The 21,761-nt window shown below is 33.8% G+C and overlaps 1 protein-coding gene across 1 annotated transcript in view; it reads left to right on the top strand.

Moving 5' to 3' along the window:
- The window catches only part of NAALAD2 (N-acetylated alpha-linked acidic dipeptidase 2), a 56,713-nt gene extending 43,759 nt beyond the window's left edge, over positions 1-12,954 (top strand). Inside the window, exon 19 of the mRNA XM_016153171.2 lies at positions 12,188-12,954. Coding sequence (XP_016008657.2) covers positions 12,188-12,380 — 193 coding nt within the window. The 3' untranslated portion in view covers positions 12,381-12,954. The remainder of the gene's footprint in view (positions 1-12,187) is intronic.
- Positions 12,955-21,761: the final 8,807 nt, after the last annotated feature.

Below are 21,761 nucleotides of genomic sequence, written 5' to 3'. Positions count from 1 at the left end.
CCCTAAAGAAATATCCTTTTTCTATGTGACTTCTTTGTAATTTCCTTTCAATATCTTACTTGCATGCTTTTGGATAGTCTCTAGTTTTTCAAGGCACCTCTCAAACTGTGGTTTCTTGGTGGAAATTAGAAAGGTCCTAGCATTTAGAATCATAAAATCTAGTTCATTTCTACAAGTGTGATTTAGAGCAAGTCACTTTTAGGTGTTCGTCTGAATTAAGATGGTGAAAAGTGCTGTTTTACAAGGCATTTATCAAATAACATACATGAAAGTTCTGTATGTTACCCTATGAATGTTAGAGATTAGTATTTTTACCATTTCACTAATTGTAAATATAGGCTTTTAGAGCCCAGCTCTGCTACATACTGCGAAGTATATCTTGGGCCAATTATTTAAGCCTCAGGTTCCCCAGCTATAAATTGAGATTATAATTGCTTTTGGTCCATAGGTTTGTAGATTTAAAGTAAACAGAAGATTTAGTTCAGAGGGATACACTCAGGAAATGGCTAATATGAACAGAAATGTTAATTGATACAAATAAGTTACCAATTACGTTTACATATATCATTTTTATCCTCTCTTGCCTGTTATCAGTCTTATATATATTTATCAGCCAAAAAATCTCATCAAAATAAATTCACTCTATAGAAGCATATAGAAAAGGGACAGTGTCCCTTCAGTATTCTTATACATCCCACACCCAGTGTTAAAATCTGTGTAAAATATTTAATGCATTTCTGGGCACATGTACATATATTATGTATATATTCATGCATATTTACATAAATAGGACCTTATATCATTTTGCAGCTTGATTTAAAATTATCAGAGATCTTTCTATGTCCATATACAGCTGATCCTTGAACGTGGGTCCACTTATACATGTTTTTTCAATAAATACCTCTGTTTTTGATCCACTGTTGGTAGTTTGCAGAAGAGCCAAGTGTATGCATTGATCTATACCATTTAATACAGGGGACTTGAACATCTTGGATTTGGGTACCATAGGGGGCTCCTAGAACCAATCTCCTGTGGCTATCAAGGGTAGTTAAGTTTTTAAGGAATCAAAGTTGTACATGGGTTTCTGACTGCATGGGGAGTAGTGCCTTGAACCTTCCATGTTATTCTAGAGTCAGCTGTATAGTTTTAACTCTTCTCATCTGCTGCATAGTATTCCATGGTATGGCTCACATATATAGGTTTTTACTCCTGAGTTTTAGGTTCCTACTATTATGAAATGTGCTACCATAGGATGTCCCTGTATTTTGCTTGAATGTTTAATATCTCTGTAATCAGTATCTGAGGTTTCAAAGTCAAAGGATAAACACATTTTAAATTTAACAGTCAAACTGTACTCTAAAAAGACTGCATTCTATTTTAAAAATATATTTGGAGTTAACCAAATATTAAGACTATGTTCTGAAGCCGGGGAGAGGCGGTTCAAGATTGTGACGTAGGAAGATCCTGAACTCAACTCCTCCCCCAGACACATTGAATCCATAGCTACATATGGAACACTTTACTCTGAAAAAGACATGAAAACTAGTGAGCAACTCCACATTGGGCAAATGAGAAAAAGGCCACATTGAAGCAGGTAGGAGGCCAAGAGCCAATCTCACCATTAACCCCACCCCAGTATAACGACCCATAATCTGGAAGGAACTCAAACCAGCAGCTTCTCCTTGAGAAGCAAAAGGTTCATACTCCAAATCAGGTACCCCAACTATTAAAACCTGCACCTGAGAGATGACCTCTTGAAACATCGGGCTTTAAAACTAATAGGGCTCATATCCACGAGACTCAATGGGCTGTAGCAAACAGAAATGGCTCTTCAACGACTCGTTGGACTCATCACAGGGCCCAATGCATAAGTGGCCCCTGGAAAAGCACACAGATTTCATGTGAATGAGATTCATTTCTATTCTTTAACACTGGCCAGAAAGGCAGGCGCCTACAGGGATACTCTGGTCTAAAGGCCGGTAGGTGCCACTTTCATCTCTCCCTCTGCAGAGCACCAGGATCTCCTGGAAGGGAACTTTTATCTGCATCTGGTGCCCTGAGTTTTTGACCGACTGCCATGGAGAATACCTCTTGATGGTTTGGCTCCAGAGGCCAAGGTGTACTGGATTCCTTGGTCCCACAGGACTGTAACAGAGTTTATTCTTGGCCTACCATCACCCCAAGGTACTACAAATCCCCATCTTTCTGAGAAAGCCTATGTGGTTGTCCAGGAACTTTGGCCTGAGATGCAAGTTCCCGGTCTGACACACTTCTAGAAGCCCAGAGTTGCTCTCAGGGAATAGAGGCTGGTGGAAGCTGTCTTAATGCTCTCCTTCTGCCTTGTTCCAGCTTGATGATATCTCCTAAGAAGGTTATACCCTTATTTGGCACCGCAATTTTTGCAGCTGCTGCCAGGGAAGACTTCTGCCTCACCTGGCTCTGGTGGCCAGCAGGGCTTGCATTTGCAGGTCCTACAGGCTCTTATAACTGATGTAAGATTGTGTACCAACTATACTTAACCAATGGAGAGAGTTCTTAAATAGCTACCACAGACAGCAGACCCAATAGCTCACTGACAGAGGCATATAAGCTTTTCATCATAGTCATAGCCTGAGGCGCAGGTTTCCAATTAAACATCCATCTAAGGACTAACTGTAAACCTTACTAGACACGTTGGAGGGCTGGCGCTGTCTTCATGCTTTCCCTCTACTGTGCTTTCCTTCTGCTGTGCTCCAGTGTATTGTTATCTCTTGGAGAGGGGCTCTTACACTTGTCTGATGTCTTGGTTTTTGAAGCTGCCTCCCACTCCATCCCCCAATTAAGGAGAGAATCTTAAAAGCTGCAAGAGGAAACAACTTGTTACATGTAAGGGAACCCCTATGAGACTGTGAGCAGATTTTTCGGAAGAAATTTTCCAGTCCAGAAGGTAGTAAATAGCACAATATATTCAAAATGCTGGAGGGAAAACAAACCTTCTAACCAAAATACTCTATCCAGCAAGGTTACTATTCAGAACTGGAGAAACAGTTTCTCAGATAAGCAAAAACCAAAGGGGTTCACCACTAAACTGGCCTTACAGGAAATGTTAAAGGGAGTTCTTAAAGCTGAAAAGGAAAAGGGCTAAATGGTAACAAAACATATAAAAGTATAAATCTCATTGGTAAGGCAAATATATAGTAAAGATAGCAAATTAATCACTTATAAAGCTAGTATTCGGTTAAAAGACAAAAGTAGTAAAAATAACTATGTAATTAAGAGATACTCAAGATTAAAAATGGTAAAATGTGACATCAAAAACAAAAACAAAAACAAAAACAAAAAAACTCTGTGGGGTGGGAGAGTAAATGCATTCAATTTTAAGTTGTTTTCCACTTAAAATGCACTTTTATAAGTGTAAGTGTTCATGTGTAAGCCTCATGGTAACAACAAAGCGAAAACCTACAGTAGACACAATGATGAGAGAAATCTAAGCATACCACTAAATAAAGTCACCAAACCACAAAAAAGAAACAGGAACAGGGAAAGGAACCAAAAAGAGAAAGGAACAGGGAAACTACAGAACAGCCCTCAAATGATTAGCAAAATGGCAACTGAGTACATATCAACAATTACTTTAAATGCAAATGGACTAAAATTTTCAAATTGCTGAAAGGATGAAAAAACAAGACCCACGTATACGCTGCCTATGAGAGACTCACTTCGTGTAAGGACACAGAGACTAAAAGTGAGGGGATAGAAAAAGACATGCCATATAAGTGTAAACCGAAAGAAAATGGAGTAGCTGTACTTATGAGGCAAAACAGGGTTCAGGCCAAAAATAAGACACAAAAGAAGGTCATTATGTAATAAGAGTCACTAACTATAGCAAGAAGATATGACGATAAATGTACGTGCACTCAACATAGCACCTAAATATATAAAGCAAGTATTAACAGACCTAAGAGAAATAGACAGCATTACAATAATAGTATGAGACTCAAAGACCACACTTACAGAAATGGATAGAGCACTTAAACAGAAAATCAGCAGGAAACATCAGCCTTAAGTGACACTTTAGACTAAATGGACTTAAAAGATATATAGAACATTCTATCCAAAGCAACAGAAACCATTTTTCTCAAGTGCACATAAAACATTCTCAAGGAAAGATTGTATATTAGGCCACAAAACAAATTTAACACATTTAAGAAGTCTGAAATCATATCAAATCTCTTGACCACAGTGGTATGAAACTAGAAATCAATTACAAAACTGGAAAATTCACAAATATGGAGATTAGAAAACATGCTACTTATTTACTTTAGCATGCCTTTTAGATTTATCCATGTTATCGCAAATGGCAAGATTTCATTCTGTTTTAATTGTATAATATTCCACTGTGTAGGTATACACATCTTCCTTATCCATTTATCTATTGATGGACACCTAGGTTGTTTCCATAGCTTGGCTATTGTAAATCATGCTACAATGAACACAGGATGCATGTATCTTTTCCAATTAGTGTTTTCATTTTCCTTGGATAAATACCTAGAAGTGGAATTGCTGGATTGTATGGTTTATCTATTTTTAGTTTTTTGAAGAATCTTCATACTGTTCTAAAGTGACTACTCCAGATTACAGTCCAACCAACAGTGCACAAGGGTTCCCTTTTCTCCACATCCTTGCTAGCATCTGTTATCTCTTGTCTTTTTGGTGATGGCCATTCTACTAGGCCTGAGGTGATATCTCATTGTGGTATTGATTTGCATTTCCCCGATAATTAGTGATATTGAGCATCTTTTCACATGTCTGTTGGTCATATCTATTATGTCTTCTTTGGAGAAATGTCTTTTCTATGCTAAGTAAAATATGTCAGGCAGAGAAAAAGACAAATACTGTATGGGTTCACTTATAATTGGAATCAAAAAACAAAACAAAAACATACTCAGAAACAGACCATACAAATGGTTACCAGAAGGGAGGGGTGGGAGGATGGGTTAAATGGCCACAGGAATATGGTCAATAATGTAGTAATAAGTTTGCACAGTGACAAATGATTACTAGAATTAGTGATCATATTATAAGGTATAAAAATGTCAACTCATTATATTGTATACCTGAAACTAACATAACTGATATAAGATTGTATACCAACTATACTTAAATAAAAAATTAAAAAGTAAATAAGTATACCACAGGGGAAAAATATTTTAAAAACATGTTACTGAACAACTAATGGGTCAATGAAGACTTTAAAGATGAATACAAAGTATTTTGAGACAAATGAAAATGGAAATATAACATGCCAAAATTTTGAGGCTGCAGAGAAAGTAGTTCTAAGGGGGAAGTTCATACTGATAAATGCCAACCTCAAGAAAGAAGAAAAATTTCAACATTATACTATAATTGGAACTAGATAAAAATCACAAAAAGAGCCCAGAGTTAGTAGAAGGAAGTAAATAACAAAGATCAGAGCAGAAACAGAAACTAAAAAAACAAACAAACAAAAAACAAAAAAAACCAAAAAAAACAAAAAAATCAATGAAATTAAGATCTGTTTCATTTAAACAAGATAAAAAATACACAGACCTTTAGTTAGGTCCAATAGGAAAAAGAGAGCCTCAATTAAAATCAGAAATGAAAGAGGAGACCATACAGCTGAGACCACAGAAACAAACAGAATCACAAATTGGACAACATAAAATAACATAGATAAATTCTTTGAAACGTACAATCTTCCATCATTGAATCATGAGTAGAAAATGTGACTGTACAGATTACCAGTGAGAATGAAAAAGTCATCGAAGTCCACCCCCCCACCCCCCAAAAAAAATCTAGGACCAGACAGCTTCAGTGGTAAACTCTACCAAACATTTAAAGAATTAATAGCAATCTTCTCAAACTCTTCCAAAAAACAGAAGATGAATTCCAAACTCATGAGTTCAGCATTACCCTGGTATCCAAACCAGACAAGAATACAAGAAACAAAATTACAAGCTAATATCCCTGAACATAGGTGCAAAAATCTACATCAAAATATTAGCAAATCTATTAAGAAAATGCAGGGATGAATGTAGCCTATTGTGCCACCATGGTTTCACTTTTCAAGATATCTGAAGCATTTCATTTCTTTCCTGTTTTATTGATATGCAGCTCTGTAAACCTACTTTTGCTGTTTTGATTAATTTTATGAATAAAATTTGGAAATGTTTTCTAAAAAATAAATTAGCAAATCAAATTCAACAATACATTAAAATGATTATCCGTCATGGTCAAATGGGATTTATTCCAAGGATGCAAGATTGTTTAACATATGCTAATCAAAATGATGCACATTAACATAATGAAGGATAACAATATCATCTCAACAGATGCAGAAAAAGCATTTGATAAAATTCAACATCCATTTATGATAAAAACTCTCAAAAAAGTGCGAATAGAGAGAATGTATGCCAACAAAATAAAGACCATATCTGATAAGCCCATCACTAACATCCCACTCATTGGTGAAATGCTGAAAGCTGTTCCTCTAATGCCATTCTTGCCACTTGTATTCAACATAGTATTGGATGCCCTAGCCAGATCAATTAGGCAAGAAAAAGAAATAAAAGGCATCCAAATTGGAAAAGAAGAAGTAAAACTGTCACTAATTGTGCATGAAAAGATTTTTATATATCGAAAACTCTAAAGACTCTACCGAAAACTGTTAGAATAAAATTCAGTAACGTTGCAGGGTCAAAAAAAAAATCAATATATAAAAACTATTGTGGTTCCTATACACTAACAATGAACTGTCAAAAAGATAAATGAAGAAAACAGTCTCATTTATAATTGCAACAACAGAATAAAACATAAGAAATAAATTTAACAAAAGAGGTGAAAGACCTGTATGTTGAAAATTACAAAACATTGTTGAAAGAAATTGAAGACAACACAAAGAAATGGAAAGACAGTCCATGCTCACAGATTGGAAGAATTAACACTGTTAAAATGTCCATAGTACGTAAAGCAATCTACATAATCAATGCAATCTTTATCAAAATCCCAATAACAAAAAATGCTCACCTTGTATGGAACCACGAAAGAATCTGAATAGCCAAAATCATCCTGAGAAAAAGAACAAAGCCAGAAGTATCACATTCCCTCATTTCAAACTATACTACAAAGCTATAGTAATCAAAACAGTATGCCACTGTCAAAAAAACAGACACATAAACCAATGGAACAGAATTTAGAGTTCAGATATAAACTCACACACGGACAATTAATTTACAAAAAAGTAGCCATGGGAAGTCTCTTCAATAATTGGCATTGGGAAACCTGGACACTATCTTATACCATACAGATAAATGAACTCAAAATGAATTAAAGACTCGAATATAAAACCTGAAAACAAAATATACAGAAAAAAATAGGTGATAAACTTCAGTATAACCAAACTTTTTGTAAATTTGGTTCCAACGAGGGAAACAAAACAAATGGGACTACATAAAACTAAAAAGCTTCTGCGCAGCAAAGGAAACCATCAACAAAACAAAAAGGAAGGCAACCAAATGGGAGAAGATATTTCCTAATGATACTTAAAAGGGTAACACATTGGGTTACCGATTTTTTAAATCCAATATTTATCAATTCTAAGTGCTAGAAAAAATTTTTTTAACTATAAATCTGGTCATCTCTTTTCTTGAAGTTTATGAAGTAACAGAACTTGAAAATGGCATTGACACAGTACATGTACCGAAAATTTTTGATCTCACACAACCATACAACCATAAAACCTGATTAAAAATGGGCAAAGGATCTAAATAGACATTTTTCCTAATAAGACTTATAGATGGCCAACAGATACATAAGATGTTCGACCTCATTAGTTATTAGGGAAATGAAAATCAAAACCACATTGAGATGTTACCTGTCACCTGTTAGAATGGCTTATTTCCAAAAGACAAGGAATAAACAAGTGTTATGAAGTGGAAATAAAGGGAACATTTCTGGTGGACTTGTGAACTGGTGAAGCCACTATGGAACAGAGTATAAAGGTTTCTCAAAAAAATTAAAAATGGAACTACCACATGACCCAGCAATTCCACTTCTGGGTATTTATCTGAAGCACATAAAAACACTAATTCAAAAAGATATATGTATCCCTATGTGAACTGCAGCATTATCTACAATAGACAAGATATAGAAACAACCTGTGTCTATCAATGGATGAATGGATAAAATGTGATATGTATTTGTATGTTTATATGTATGGAAGTAGGTAAAGATATAAATACACATAATGAAATATCATTAAGCTATAAAAAAGAATGAAATCTTGTCAATCTTGGATGGACACAGAGGGCCTTACGCTGAATAAGTCAGACAGTGCCACTACCATATAATCTTAGTTATATGTGGGATTAGACAAAAAAACAAACCAAGTTCAAAGATATAGAGACTCATAGTTGCCAAAGGCTTTGGGGGGACAGGGTTGCCAATGGGTGAAAGTGGTCAAAAGTTACAAACTTCCAGTTATAAAATAAGTCATGGGATGTGACATACAGCATGGTGACTGTAGATAAAATTGTATTGCATATTTGAAAGTTGCTAAGAGAAAAATCTTAAAAGTCATCACAAGGAAAAAAACTTTTGTAACTATGTATAGTGACAGATGTAAACTAGACTTAAATCATATTGAATCATTATGTTGTATATCTGAAACTGACATTGTTATTTTCAATTATACCTCAATAAAAATAATTTAAAAATATTTCATAATGCTGTTTCAGTCTGCAGTGGTATGGAATTTTTTTCCTGATTGTAAAGATTAATTAATTAAATACATATATATTACAAACTCTCAATTTTCTCAATAACTCCCTAGAGAAATGTAACTATAATACTAATCCCAGCTACCCAGAATTTTTCATTCCTTTAAATATAATTACAAAAATTTCCCTCTCATCTGGCAATGTAGATCAGGTTAAAAATGAGCTTGTACATTTTTTTTAAAAATGTGAGATCAAAAATTTTCGGTACATGTACTGTGTCAATGCCATTTTCAAGTTCTGTTACTTCATAAACTTCAAGAAAAGAGATGACCAGATTTATAGTTAAAAAATTTTTTTCTAGCACTTAGAATTGATAAATATTGGATTTAAAAAATCGGTAACCCAATGTGTACACATATTATGTATTATATAGGCATATATACATTATATATGTATTATAAAATCATAGTATTTATTCATAATGAATTAATCAGGAAAAATTGAACGTATTTTTAAATGTTTAACTGTGTAATATATTTAAAACATTCATTTTAAAATTCAGAAGTATAAATGTAGAGTGAAAACATGCTAGAAATTAATTTCTGCAAACTTAAATGAGTTGTGGCTAGTACACTGAAATTATAACAATCTAAATATTTCTTTCACTATCCTTCACTGAGCACATTTTACACATTCTACTACTACTCTTGTCTTTTTTTTCTCTAAGGAAATTTCCATAAATTGCTTTTGTAGGCAAAATAATAGTGTCATCCAAAGATGTCTATTTCATAATATCCAGAACCTCTGAATATGTTAAGTAACATGGCAAAGAGGAATTAAGGTAGCAAATGGAATTCAAGTTGATAATCAGGTGACCTTATGATAGAAAACTTTTCCTGGATTAGTGGGGTAGGCCCAATCATGTAATCATAAAGTCCCTTTAAAAGTGCAAGAAAGAAACAGAACAGAAAGTTAGAATGATGCCATATGAAGAGAACTCACTCTGACCTACTGCTGCCAATTTTGTAGACAGAAAAATGAGGTAGGCCCACAGAAGCTAGAAATCAAGGAAATGGATTCTCCCCTAAAACCTGAACAAATGTATATGATCCTGCTCATACCTTGATTTTAGCACGGCGAGAGCCATGTCAGACTTCTCACAGAACTGCAAGGTTAATAAAATTGTGTTGTTTTAAACCCCTTAGCTTGTGGTAAATTGTTACAAAAGAGAAAATACACTCTGTAAAGAGTATTAAATAAAAATTACTTTTCTTGTAAACATCAAATGAAATAAGGTATGCATAAGTGTTTAAAAGCTGCAAAACATTTGATTATGAAAATATGAAAACATTTTCATTATGTACTGAGGGAAAAATTGAAAGAAAAAAGAGTATTATTGTCTACATGCAGAATGTAGTCTACGGTCTGCTATAGTTCTTCATGCCTCTCGAAAATGTTCATGTGGAGAGTGATACATTTTCATGATACACTTGAGAACTGGACTAGAGTTTGAATTGTTATGGGGCCAGAACAATTTTGGGGGTCCGCCATTCGTGAAAGGGTATTCGAATTGGTTAAACCTTGTCCGTTGTCAGATTCTTTTAGCTAACTTCTTGCTTTTTTAAGTCTAGTGGGTATACATTATTATTAGTTTCAGGTGCACAATATAGTGACTCAACATTTATATACCTTACACATGATTACCACACTAAGTCCAGTAATCATTCGTTGCCATGCAAATTTATCACAATATTATTGACTATATTCCCTTTCACCATTTTCCTCATCTCCCCCACCCTGCTTGCTCCCTTCTGGCCACCACCAGTTTGATCTGTTTGAGTCTGTTTTTTTGTTTATTTGTTTGTTTGTTTGTTTAGATTCCACATATAAGTGAAACCATACAGTATTTGTTTTTCTCTGTCTGACTTAGTTCATTTATCATAGTACCCTCTAGGTCTATCCATGTTGTCATGAATGGCAAGATTTTCTGCTTTTATCTGAGAAAATTACAGAAAGGATTTAGCCTTAGAATAGCTAATATTTATTGAGCATTTACTAAATGTCAACTTACACTGAGTGGTTTCCATCCATTATTTGATTCTCACAACAATCCTTTGAGAAATATTACTCCCACTTAAAAATGAAGAAACAAGCATGGGGTGTTAAATAACCTGTGTGTGTGTGTGGGGGGGGGGGTACATGATAAATATGATAGTATTCTGATTTTAAAATACAGGCATTCTTACTCTAAAACCCACTTAGTAGCCACTATTCCAGACAGAGCCTATTTACAGTTCTTTTACACACATGGGGCGAGTTAAGATGTTTAGGTAATTTGACAAAGACCACAGAGGTATTAGATGCCAGGTCAATGATTCCAACGTTTTACTCCTATATCAATAATTTTTTATTATACTTCCCCTCTACAATTCTCTGGAAGAGGGAAAGTATATCAAGGAATACCTATGACCTGTATCTTTAATATCTCAACTCGTATATAGGTCACAATATCAATGCTTATATACTTGTTTTAGTAAGATCCACTCGAGGCTATATTAAGATTTAAAAGCCAAGAGTGATAAATCTTGATGTACTTTTGGAAATCTAAGTGATCAGCATTATAAATTTCTCTTTGATCATTAATACTGATTTAGTGGCTCATATTGCCTCATATATCTTCAAGAAGCTGTAAGATTTGAGCACTGGACCTAATTCCAGATAAGATTAATAAAATATGTTCTCTTCTGGAGTACAGTATTGAAGAAAAAAGTAGCTTGATTTCTTGAGGTATTTAGAAGATGAAGTTGGAAATCTATCTCAAAACCTTCCTTCTATTATCAGAAATTAACTGTCTTTCTGGGCAACCCATATATACTTCTATATATAACTGTTTCACCTTTACGGAATGGGCACCATTATCCTTACCATTTACGATATTGTGTGAATACAAACTTCTTTAACTACTGCTTTTTAATGATGCCTGGAGAGTACTGAGAACAACTGTCATTCTTGAATCTCTAACAAAAGCAATACAAAGATAAATAATTTTTTCCAATTTCCACTCTCCCTCTCATTAACTATATCCATAAAGCATACATTTTATCACTGTCGATGTCCAGGCAGTTAGACAACTAATGCACACAACTTACAAGAACCTAGTTCCATTCAAACCGAATGTGTTGGCAATATATGATTCATGAGACCCTTCTTAAACAAATGAATATACCAAGCTCCTTTCTTTGCTTAAAATTACACCGTTACATAAGTATCTCAATTAATTATATATGTCTTCGTTTTAAAGTAACAAAAGTGAATGCCTGGAGAAAGAATACTTAATATAACATGTGGTCTAACAAAAGGAAATGGGTAGAGAAAATGCATACAAAACATATGTATATTCTTAAGCTTAACCTACCTTCTTTTATGTTTTCTTTTTTTTTTCTTCCTAATAGGCACATCATCTTTGCTCCAAGTAGGCACAACAAATATGCTGGAGAATCATTTCCAGGGATCTATGATGCTATGTTTGATATTGAAAATAAAGCAGACCCACGTTCAGCCTGGAAAGAAGTAAAGAAACACATTTCTATTGCAGCCTTTACAATTCAAGCAGCAGCAGGGACCCTGAAAGAAGTGGTACAGTAAGATCTCAGCCAAGTGGCTAGTCAATAAAAGTGTCTGAGGATAAAATCTATTTTTCCTTTTATGTTTGATTTTAGACTTCCACCTTGTTCATGTGCAGATTTTTGGTTCTTTAAAAATCCATAACTTCATCACCAAAGTGTTAATCTAACAAAACAAAACAACAAAACAAACTCCAGTCATGTGGCAGAAAGAGACAAAGAAACTGAAAATTCTCTAAAATAAAATACAGCAAGGAACTTGAACTCTCAGACATTGCTGGTAGAAATGTAAAATGGTATACCCACTTTAGAAAAGTTTAGCAGTTATAAAGTTAAACATATACTTACTTTATGACTCCAAATTACACCTCTAGGTATTTCCTAAAGAGAAGCAAAATGTGATCACAAAAAGACTCTTATACGCATGTTCCTAGTGCCTTAAAGTGGATGACTTCAATGGATAAATGAATGAATTGTGGTATATCCACAATGGAATACTATTCAGCAATAAAAATAAGCCAATATATGTAATATTACTGACAGACATTGCTGAGCGAAAGAAACCAGACACAAAAGAATATCTAACATACACACACACACACACACACACATATATGTGTGTATATATATACACACACATACACACACACACACACACACATATACATATATATGAAGAGGCAGAACTAATCTATGGTGTTAGAAATCAATTAGATCACTGATTGCCTGGGGCAAGTAAGGGGGCAGAAAGGAGAAAGGCTGCAAAGAGCATAAGGAAACTTTCTGGGATAATGGGAGTTTTCTGTATCTTGGTATGAATGATGGTTATACAGCTGTATACTCTTGTTAAACCTCATCAAACTGTAAACTTAAAGTGGGTGAAAGTTAAGCCTCAATAAATTCGATTACACTACCTCCCCCCTCAAAAAAAGAAAAAGAAAAAAAAATCTGGTAACGAATTGCTATAGCACACCTCTTATAAAAAAAATCCCCGTGGAGTGCAAATTCTAAGGAAAAAGTGAATAATATACACACATTTAAAAACTTTACCTCTACTGAATAATGTGTATGTCTGAAAGGTGAAGAAAATAGTTGCCACAAATCTTTATACTCTAATCAAGAAGAAGATATAACAATTGTAAATATATATGCACCTAACGTTGGAGCACCAAAATAAATTAAGCAAATACTAACATCTAAGGGAGAAACAGACAATATGATAACAGCAGGAGTCTTCAGTACCCCACTGTCAGCCATTGATAGATCATCCAGACAGAAAATCAATAAAGAAACATTGGAACTGAACCATACTCTAGAACAAATGGACTGAACAGACATCTCTAGAATTTTGTCCCACAGCAGAATACATAGTCCTAAGTGCACACGGAACATTTCCAGGTAGATCATATGACAAGCCATAAATCTCAGCAAATTTAAGACTGAAATAAGACCAACTATCTTTTCTGACCACAATGGTAAGAAAATAGACATCAACAAGAGGAATGCTAGAAAATCTACAAATTTGTAGAAACTAAACAATGCACTTCTGAACAACCTATGGGCCAAAGAAAAAAAATCAAAGAGAAAAAAATAATAAACAAATGGAAATACAACATAACAAATATGGGATTTGGCAAAAGCAGTTCTGAAAGTTTATAGTGATAATTGCATATATTAAGAAATTAGATCTCAACCTAAGTTTATATATCAAAGAACTAGAAATAACGAATTAACTAAAGTAAGCAGAAGGAAGGAAACAATAAGGATCAGAGTGGAAATGAATGCAATGGAGACCAGAAAAAAAGAAAAGATCAACAAATTGAAAGCTGAGTCTTTGAAAAGATTGACAAACCCTTTAGCAAAACTGAGAAAAAAGAGAGGACAAAAATTAGACTCAAAATTAGAAATGAAAAAGATATTATAACAATCTACAGAAATACATAGTACTATAAGAAAGTATTATGAAAAAGTACATGCCAGCAAATTAGATAACTTAAAAGAAATGAATAAATTTCTAGATACCTACCAAGACTGAATCAGAAATAGGAAATCTGAACAGACTAGAAATGAGCAAAGAGACTGTATTGGTCATCAAAAGCCTACTAACACAGGAAATCCTAGGAACAATGGCTTTACTGGTGAAGTCTATCAAACACTCAGAGAAGAATTAATACCAATTCTTATCAAACTCTTCCAAAAAGCTGAGGAAGAAATACTTCCAAACTCATTCTATGAGGCCAACACTGCTCTGATACCAAAGCCAGATAAGGACACCACAAAAAAAAATACAGATCAATATCCCTGATGAATACAGATACAAAAATTCTCAACAAAATATTAGCAAACTAAATTCAAAACACACAAAAAGGATTATACACCATGACCAAGTGGGATTTATTCCATAAATGCAAAGATGGTTAGATACATGAAAATAAATTGAATATATATTAATAAAATGAAAGAAAAATCATAGATGCAAAAAAAGCACTTGACAAAATACAATACCCTTTTATGATTTAAACCCTCAGGGGACTGCACATAGAAGAAACATACCTCAACCTAATAAAAGAAATAAATGACAAACTCACAGCTAACATAATAGTTAATGGAGAAAAACTGAAAGCTTCTCCTCTACAGAAGATGGAACAGGACAAGGAAACCTATTCCCACCACCCTTAGTCGATATAGTACTGGAAGCACTAACTAGAACAATTCAGCAAGTCAATGAAATAACAGGCATCCTTCACAATAAAGATGGAATCTCACCCCCCAAAAAGAATGTTCAAATAGGGAAGGAAAAAGTAAACCTGTCACTATTTGCAGATGCTAATATTTTGTACCTAGAAAATCCTAAAGACTCAATAAAAAAAAACCAAAAAACAAAAAACTGTTGAAAGTAATCAATGATTTCATTAAAGTTACAGGATACAAAGTCAACATACAGAAATCAGTTACATTTTATACACTAGAGATGAAACAGCTTAAAAAGAAATAAAATGATCCCATTCACAATAGCAAAAAAAAAAAAAAGATAAAATTCTTAGGAATAGATTTAACCAAGGAAGTGAAATATCTCTATAACAAAAACTACAAGACTGCTGAAAGAAATCAAAGACTACACAAATAAACTGAAGGACATCCCATGTTCATGGACTGAAAGATTAGTTATAATGTCCTTCTTACCCAAAGTCATCTATAGATTTGACGCAATCCCCATCAAAATACCAATGGCATTTTTCAGCAAAACAGAAAAAACAATCCTGAAATCTGTATGGAATCATACAAAGCTAGTGGTATCACATATCCCAATTTCAGCCTATATTACAAAGCTACTGAAATAAAAATGGCATAGTACTAGCATAAAAATTGACATTGATGAATAGAATAAAACAGTGTGCCCAGAATTATTCCCTGCTTATAGTCAACTAGTATTTGACAAGGGAACCAAGAAGAGCCAATGGAGGATAGTCTTCTTTAACAAATTACACTGGGAAAACTGGATAAACACAGGCAATGAAGAAACTGTACACCTATCTTCCACCATGCACAAAAATTAACTTGAAATGGATCAAAGACTTAAACATAAGACCTGATACTATAAAACTTTAGAAGAAAACACGGAGAAGCAGCTTCTCAACATGGGTATTGGCAATGATTTTTTAGATATTACACCATAAGCAAAATCAACAAAGAGAACTATATCAAACTTTAAAACTTTTGCACAAAGAAACAATTTAAAAAATTAAGAGACAACCTACAAAATCAGAGAAAATTGTTTTTGTAAACCATATATCTGACAAAAGGTTAATATAAAGAATGTATACAACTTGGTAACAAAAACAAACAATCCGATTTAAAAAATGAACAGAATAGACATTTTTCCAAATGGCCAATAGGTACTTGACAAGATGCTCAATATCACTAATCATTGAGGAAATGAAAATTAAAACCACAATGAGATATCACCTCACACCAGTTAGAAAGGCTATTATCAAAAAGACAAGATGTAAGTGCTGGTGAGGATATGGAGAAGAGGAATCACTTGTGTACTGTGGGTAGAATGTAAACTAGTATAGCCATATGGAACACCAGTATAGAGATTCCTAAAAAACTTAAAAATAACCATTTCTGGGTATTTGAGGAAAATGAAAACAGTATAGGAAAGATACATGCATCTGTATTCACTGCTGCATTATTTACAATAGCTGAGACATAGAAACAACCTGTCTACCCATAGATGAATTCCAAAGAAAATGTGGTACATGTATACCAGGAGAAAGGAGAACATCCTGCCATTTGTGACAACATGGATGGGCCTTGAGTATATTACGCTAAGTAAGGTAAGTCAAAGACAAGTACTGTATGTAATCACTCATATGTGGGATTTTAAAAAGCCAAATTTGCAGAACAAATAAAAATGGTGGTTACTGATAGATGAGGATTGGGGCAACGAGACAGATGTTTAAGGTTACAAATTTACAATGAATAGTAAATAAGCCTTAGAAATACAATACACGGTATAGTGAATATACACAAAAATACACTGTTTTAAGTATTATAATTATCAGACTTGCTAAGAGACTAGAACTTCATTATCCCAGCTGCCAAAAAGGATCATTATGTAATAAAGGTGCTAATTATCACAATGGTAATGACATTAAAATATATAAATGTATCAAATTAACATGTACATGCTAAATTTATACAAGGTTGTATGTCAAATATATTTTTAGAAGACGACAATCTAGGTGCTAGCTTTATCTTAGAGTTCCTAGCACCCAGCATGGCACTGCTTTAAGTGCTCATTAAGCTTCAAACATACACAGTTGCACAGAGAACATAAACTTCCCATCTACCTATAACCTAGCTCAAAGAATCATCCCTCAAAAAACAAACAACAAAAATCTTTTCCCCCTAAGCATTTGAGATGAGTTGAATTAAACTGTTAATCATTATTCTCCTTTCATGTGATTCCTTGGTCTGCGTCCTGAGAGATTATTTCTCATAAGGATACTTGGGAAATAGCAAACAAATTATTTTGCTAGTTAGTGCATTACCTGTTACTGACTTTAATTTAAATAAGCCATAAATCCCTATTATAATGCAATAATTTAGTCATTTAAAGAATCTAAGCTTAATAAGTTGTTTAATATAAATGGAAACTAGTAAAAAGCATTTGATATATATATATCTTAGACATTTAAAAAATTTGTTGGAGAAAATTTGAGAATGCCAATATATGTGACAAAGATGTTTACTGCAGCATTTTTTATAATAGTAAAAAAGTAACAAACTAAATATTCATCAATGGGGAATTAACTAACAGTAGAGTAACAACCATAAAATTGATAAAAACATTTTTCATTCTTAGGGTATGTTCTCCATAAGTTGAGTTGGAAACATATGGTTGTAAAACTGAATGTACAGACATTACACAAAATGTCAACAGTGCTTATATTGGAGTGATGGACTTTTAGATGATTTTTACTCTGTATTTTTCTGTATTGCTTGAATTTCTTACATCAGAATATATTCCTTTTATATAAAACTACAATCTGGCTCTTTCCATTTAGGAATAGAAAAAAGTACATAAATTTCTGGGATGTAATAAAGTTCACAATTAAAATTCCCTTTTTGTGTCTTTGTAATTTACTAGTTTTTCTATTTGTGGGATCTAAATAAAACTCCTTTACAATGCATGTGTAGGCTATTTTAATATTTAGTTTAGAATTTCAAAAATATCAATTGACTCTCAAACTTTCAAGTTTATACATGCAGGTAAGAAAAAAGACAACCAATTATCCTCCTACTCTTATAAAAATAACTTATTAACTTTAGTGAGTCCTCTGGTCTTTTTTTCCTCTATCTTTATAATATTTATTATATTTGACTTCTTCCAATCCCCAATACTATTATTCTAAATTCAGGCCAACAGTATCTTTCACTAAAATGAAGCAACAACTTCCTTTCACATTACCCTGCTTCCTTTCCCATATTGTTTTACAATTATACTACCTTCAGCAAGAATGATCCTGCTAAATTTATCATGCTATGCTCTACTTAAAAACTCTTTAATAGAGAGTTCCACTCACAGGGATGATAGAGTAGGTATTGGCAGGCAATCACTCCAGCTGCAAGTAGAGAAAAAAATGAATGTAAAATATTTTTAAAGATATAAAAAAGCTGTGGAAGCAATAACCCTTAAAGTCCTTCCTAAATAGCTGATAGCACCAACTCTATACATCACTGGGGGCATTTCAGTTCTAGGCATGGGCTGGATTAGATTTGGCATGGACTAAATAAAGTATTTTACAGGGGGTGAAATCAGCATAGATGGCTGTATTAACTATCATGATGTACTGGAAATCTAGAGGAGCCTGAAATCAAGGCTGAGATTTTTTAAGTTTGCTTAAGGATTAAAGACAGAAAGATTAGGGGCTGGGCAAAATTCTCTCACCAGGAAATCGCCCTCTCTCAACTCCATGTCTTTTTACATCCTAGTCTTTTCTCCATGGAATCCCTTTCCTATTCATCTGGTTAACGCCCACTCTTTTTTTTTCCCCCCCCCCAAGGCTCTGGTATCTATCCCTCCAAAATCCACCTGTAAAATCTACCAAATACGCTTCCACAGTAATTCTTTACAAGTTTATCTATAGCAGTTTTTATTTAATGACCTCTTTTCCTTACTGGAACTCTCCTTAGAAGCAGAGGCCTATGTGTTCGGTCAATTATCCCCAGCACACAGGAAGTGCCTGAAGTGTTGCTGAATAAAATGAAATAATTAAGCAGAGGGAATGCTACATTATTGAAGATGCTCATAAATATTTCTTACTAAAAAGATTAATAAAATCAGTAATTTCATACTTACCAACTCAGAAAAATTCCTTTGAGAAAAAAAAACTATTAATAAACCTAAAGCTCAGCTAGCCTCAAGATTAGCTAGTAAAGCCTAATAACACATAAGTACATCATCCATTATGCTAGAGATCTCTTTGGAAGAAGTGTCCTGTAATTTATAAAATAAATTTTAAAAATATAATTTGTTGGGATGTCTTCCCTAACTTTTCACAATTGAGAACTTATCTAGGTTTACATGACTGATGAGTGAATTTGTCTAATACACTAATACTTTTAATGCAGTTTCTTTCACCCTATTACAGCAACGTTATTTGCCTAAGCACATCCTCCAATTATCTACTTCTACAAATACTGACACAGAAAATTGTTAAGAGTCCAGATAATAAGGCCAAAGTTATTATTTACATATATAAGCCCCTTTAGAACAAACTGCCTGTGCAGGACAAATTCATTGCTATTGGACTTTTGATTCTGTCCTGCACACTCTATCTTTAATTCCTGTCAATTGCCCATCGGCCCTTTAGATGTCCTTATCAAAAAAGTCAATGGCTCAATTGATTACTACAAAAGTTGAAAACAACTTTTCACAGTAAGTCAGGCATTAGGTACTAAGGAAGAAAAGACTAGACAGTAATAAACAAATGACAGTTCCAATTTTAGGTTTTGCAAAGTGACTTAGATTGCCTTCAGTGTCATGAAGTTTAAGAGCTTTGGAGTCAGAGTCTCTAATTTTAAAATCTAATTTCAGCATCATGTTACCCATATGATCTAAGTTATGGAGCTTTCCCTTGCCCATTTCTCTATCTGTAAAACAGGAATAATAGTCTATAATCACGCGGGTATTCTAAAGATGAAATGAAAAGCTATTAAAGGCACTTAGCAAAGTCCTTGGCATGCTCTAATTGGCAAGCTATTGAATAAAATATCAACTATCATTATCTCTGTAGTTCTGAATTATACTACTTCCTAAATTCCTAAGTCTAAATCACAGAATTTGTGAAGCATCCTAATAAAATCCAGTGAATTAGTCTTATTAGACACCCACTTTTCCTGAAGGTTTCAAAATATCTGCCTGTAAAATGAGACTAGAATCCTATCTAAATATCTTCTAATTCTGATTTTCATTATCTTGACATTTTCTCCCTTAAGTTTGTTCCCCTTTTCCACTTTTGACTCCACCTTTTCCTGCTTATAATTCAACTAGTTTTATAGGCAAAGAGGAGTGGGACTACAAGAATTATTAAGACATCAAAAACAGCCAAGTTGGCTTCTAATACGATGTCCACAGTCTGGGATCAGTCTGTTATTGGAATCCAGCTTTCATTAGTAGGAAACCTTTTAAAGTTTTACACACAATTATAAGGAACCCATTAATTCTAATAAGCCAACCCTAATTTGTCAAACATTTAAAACCTATGGATTTGACATATATAATCTTTACATTTCCCAGTACCTTAAGAATATATCATGCTAACTAAAATATTTATACTGACAGATTCAAGGGTCTATGGTGAATTTATGTTGTTTTTGTCCATCTAGCCTTTCTTCCCCTTTCTTCTGGTAAAAATCTTTTCTTTCTTACCGGGTGCCTATTACAGGTGGTTTAGATGGCACACACTGCATATTCAGGGTGTAAACCTAAACAATCCTTTATCAGACTTAAAAAAAAAAAAATCTAGTTTCAAGTATACAATACATTGGTTAGACCTCTATTTGTTCATTATCCAATGCCTTTGTGCTCTTACTGCACTATACTCAAGGGCAGAGACTGTCGCCACTTTTTGAATGAAAGCAAGATGCCTTTGAAAGTTCAGAATGCCACCAACTTTGCATCTTCGAAATTAGCTAAATGGTGTATTTGCATTAGTATCTATTTACTTATGATTTCCAAATCCTGAGAGCCAGACAAGGACTCACTGTCAGCTTCAGAATAGCCTAGACTACTTCACCTGGATGTTACAGATTCCTTGGACTCAGTTCTCTGTGAAAATCACTTCCTCCGAAACCTTTTTCTATACTATCCTGTTTATGCTGTTTGTTCCAAAATCTTAGTTATCCTCAAATTTTCACCCTCTAGTCTCTAATTCCTTTTAGTTCAAGATTCTAAATCTTTTAATTTGTGCCCTCACCCTAATTGGTTTTTCTCTTTAAACCACTCCCAATTGCACCTTCTATCAAACTGATCTAAAATGAAATGCAAGCCTTATTTCAAATATATGAAACTGCAATGGAAGAAGAGAGGAAAATGTGCTCAACTGAGTCTAGAAATGAGTAAGAATAAAGGCCAAACAAATCAGTAACAACCAAGTACATAAGCACTGTACTCTAGTTAATAAATGTTTGCCGTGGGAGGTTAATACTTCTGACAGTTATATATGTATACTGGAAATGACAAGTAAATGGATAACAGAAGGCAGAAACCAGGCTGTTCCCTGTAGGAGTAGGAAGTTACAAATGAGCAAGGAGTAGACACTAGAATGATCTACATGGTAATGAATTAGTGTCGGAGATGTAAGTATGAACTCATGTTTAGCTTAATATAGAT

Source organism: Rousettus aegyptiacus, unplaced genomic scaffold (assembly GCF_014176215.1).
Source record: "Rousettus aegyptiacus isolate mRouAeg1 unplaced genomic scaffold, mRouAeg1.p scaffold_m13_p_5, whole genome shotgun sequence".
NCBI lineage: Eukaryota > Metazoa > Chordata > Mammalia > Chiroptera > Pteropodidae > Rousettus > Rousettus aegyptiacus.
This window is presented reverse-complemented; position numbering and strand designations above follow the sequence as displayed.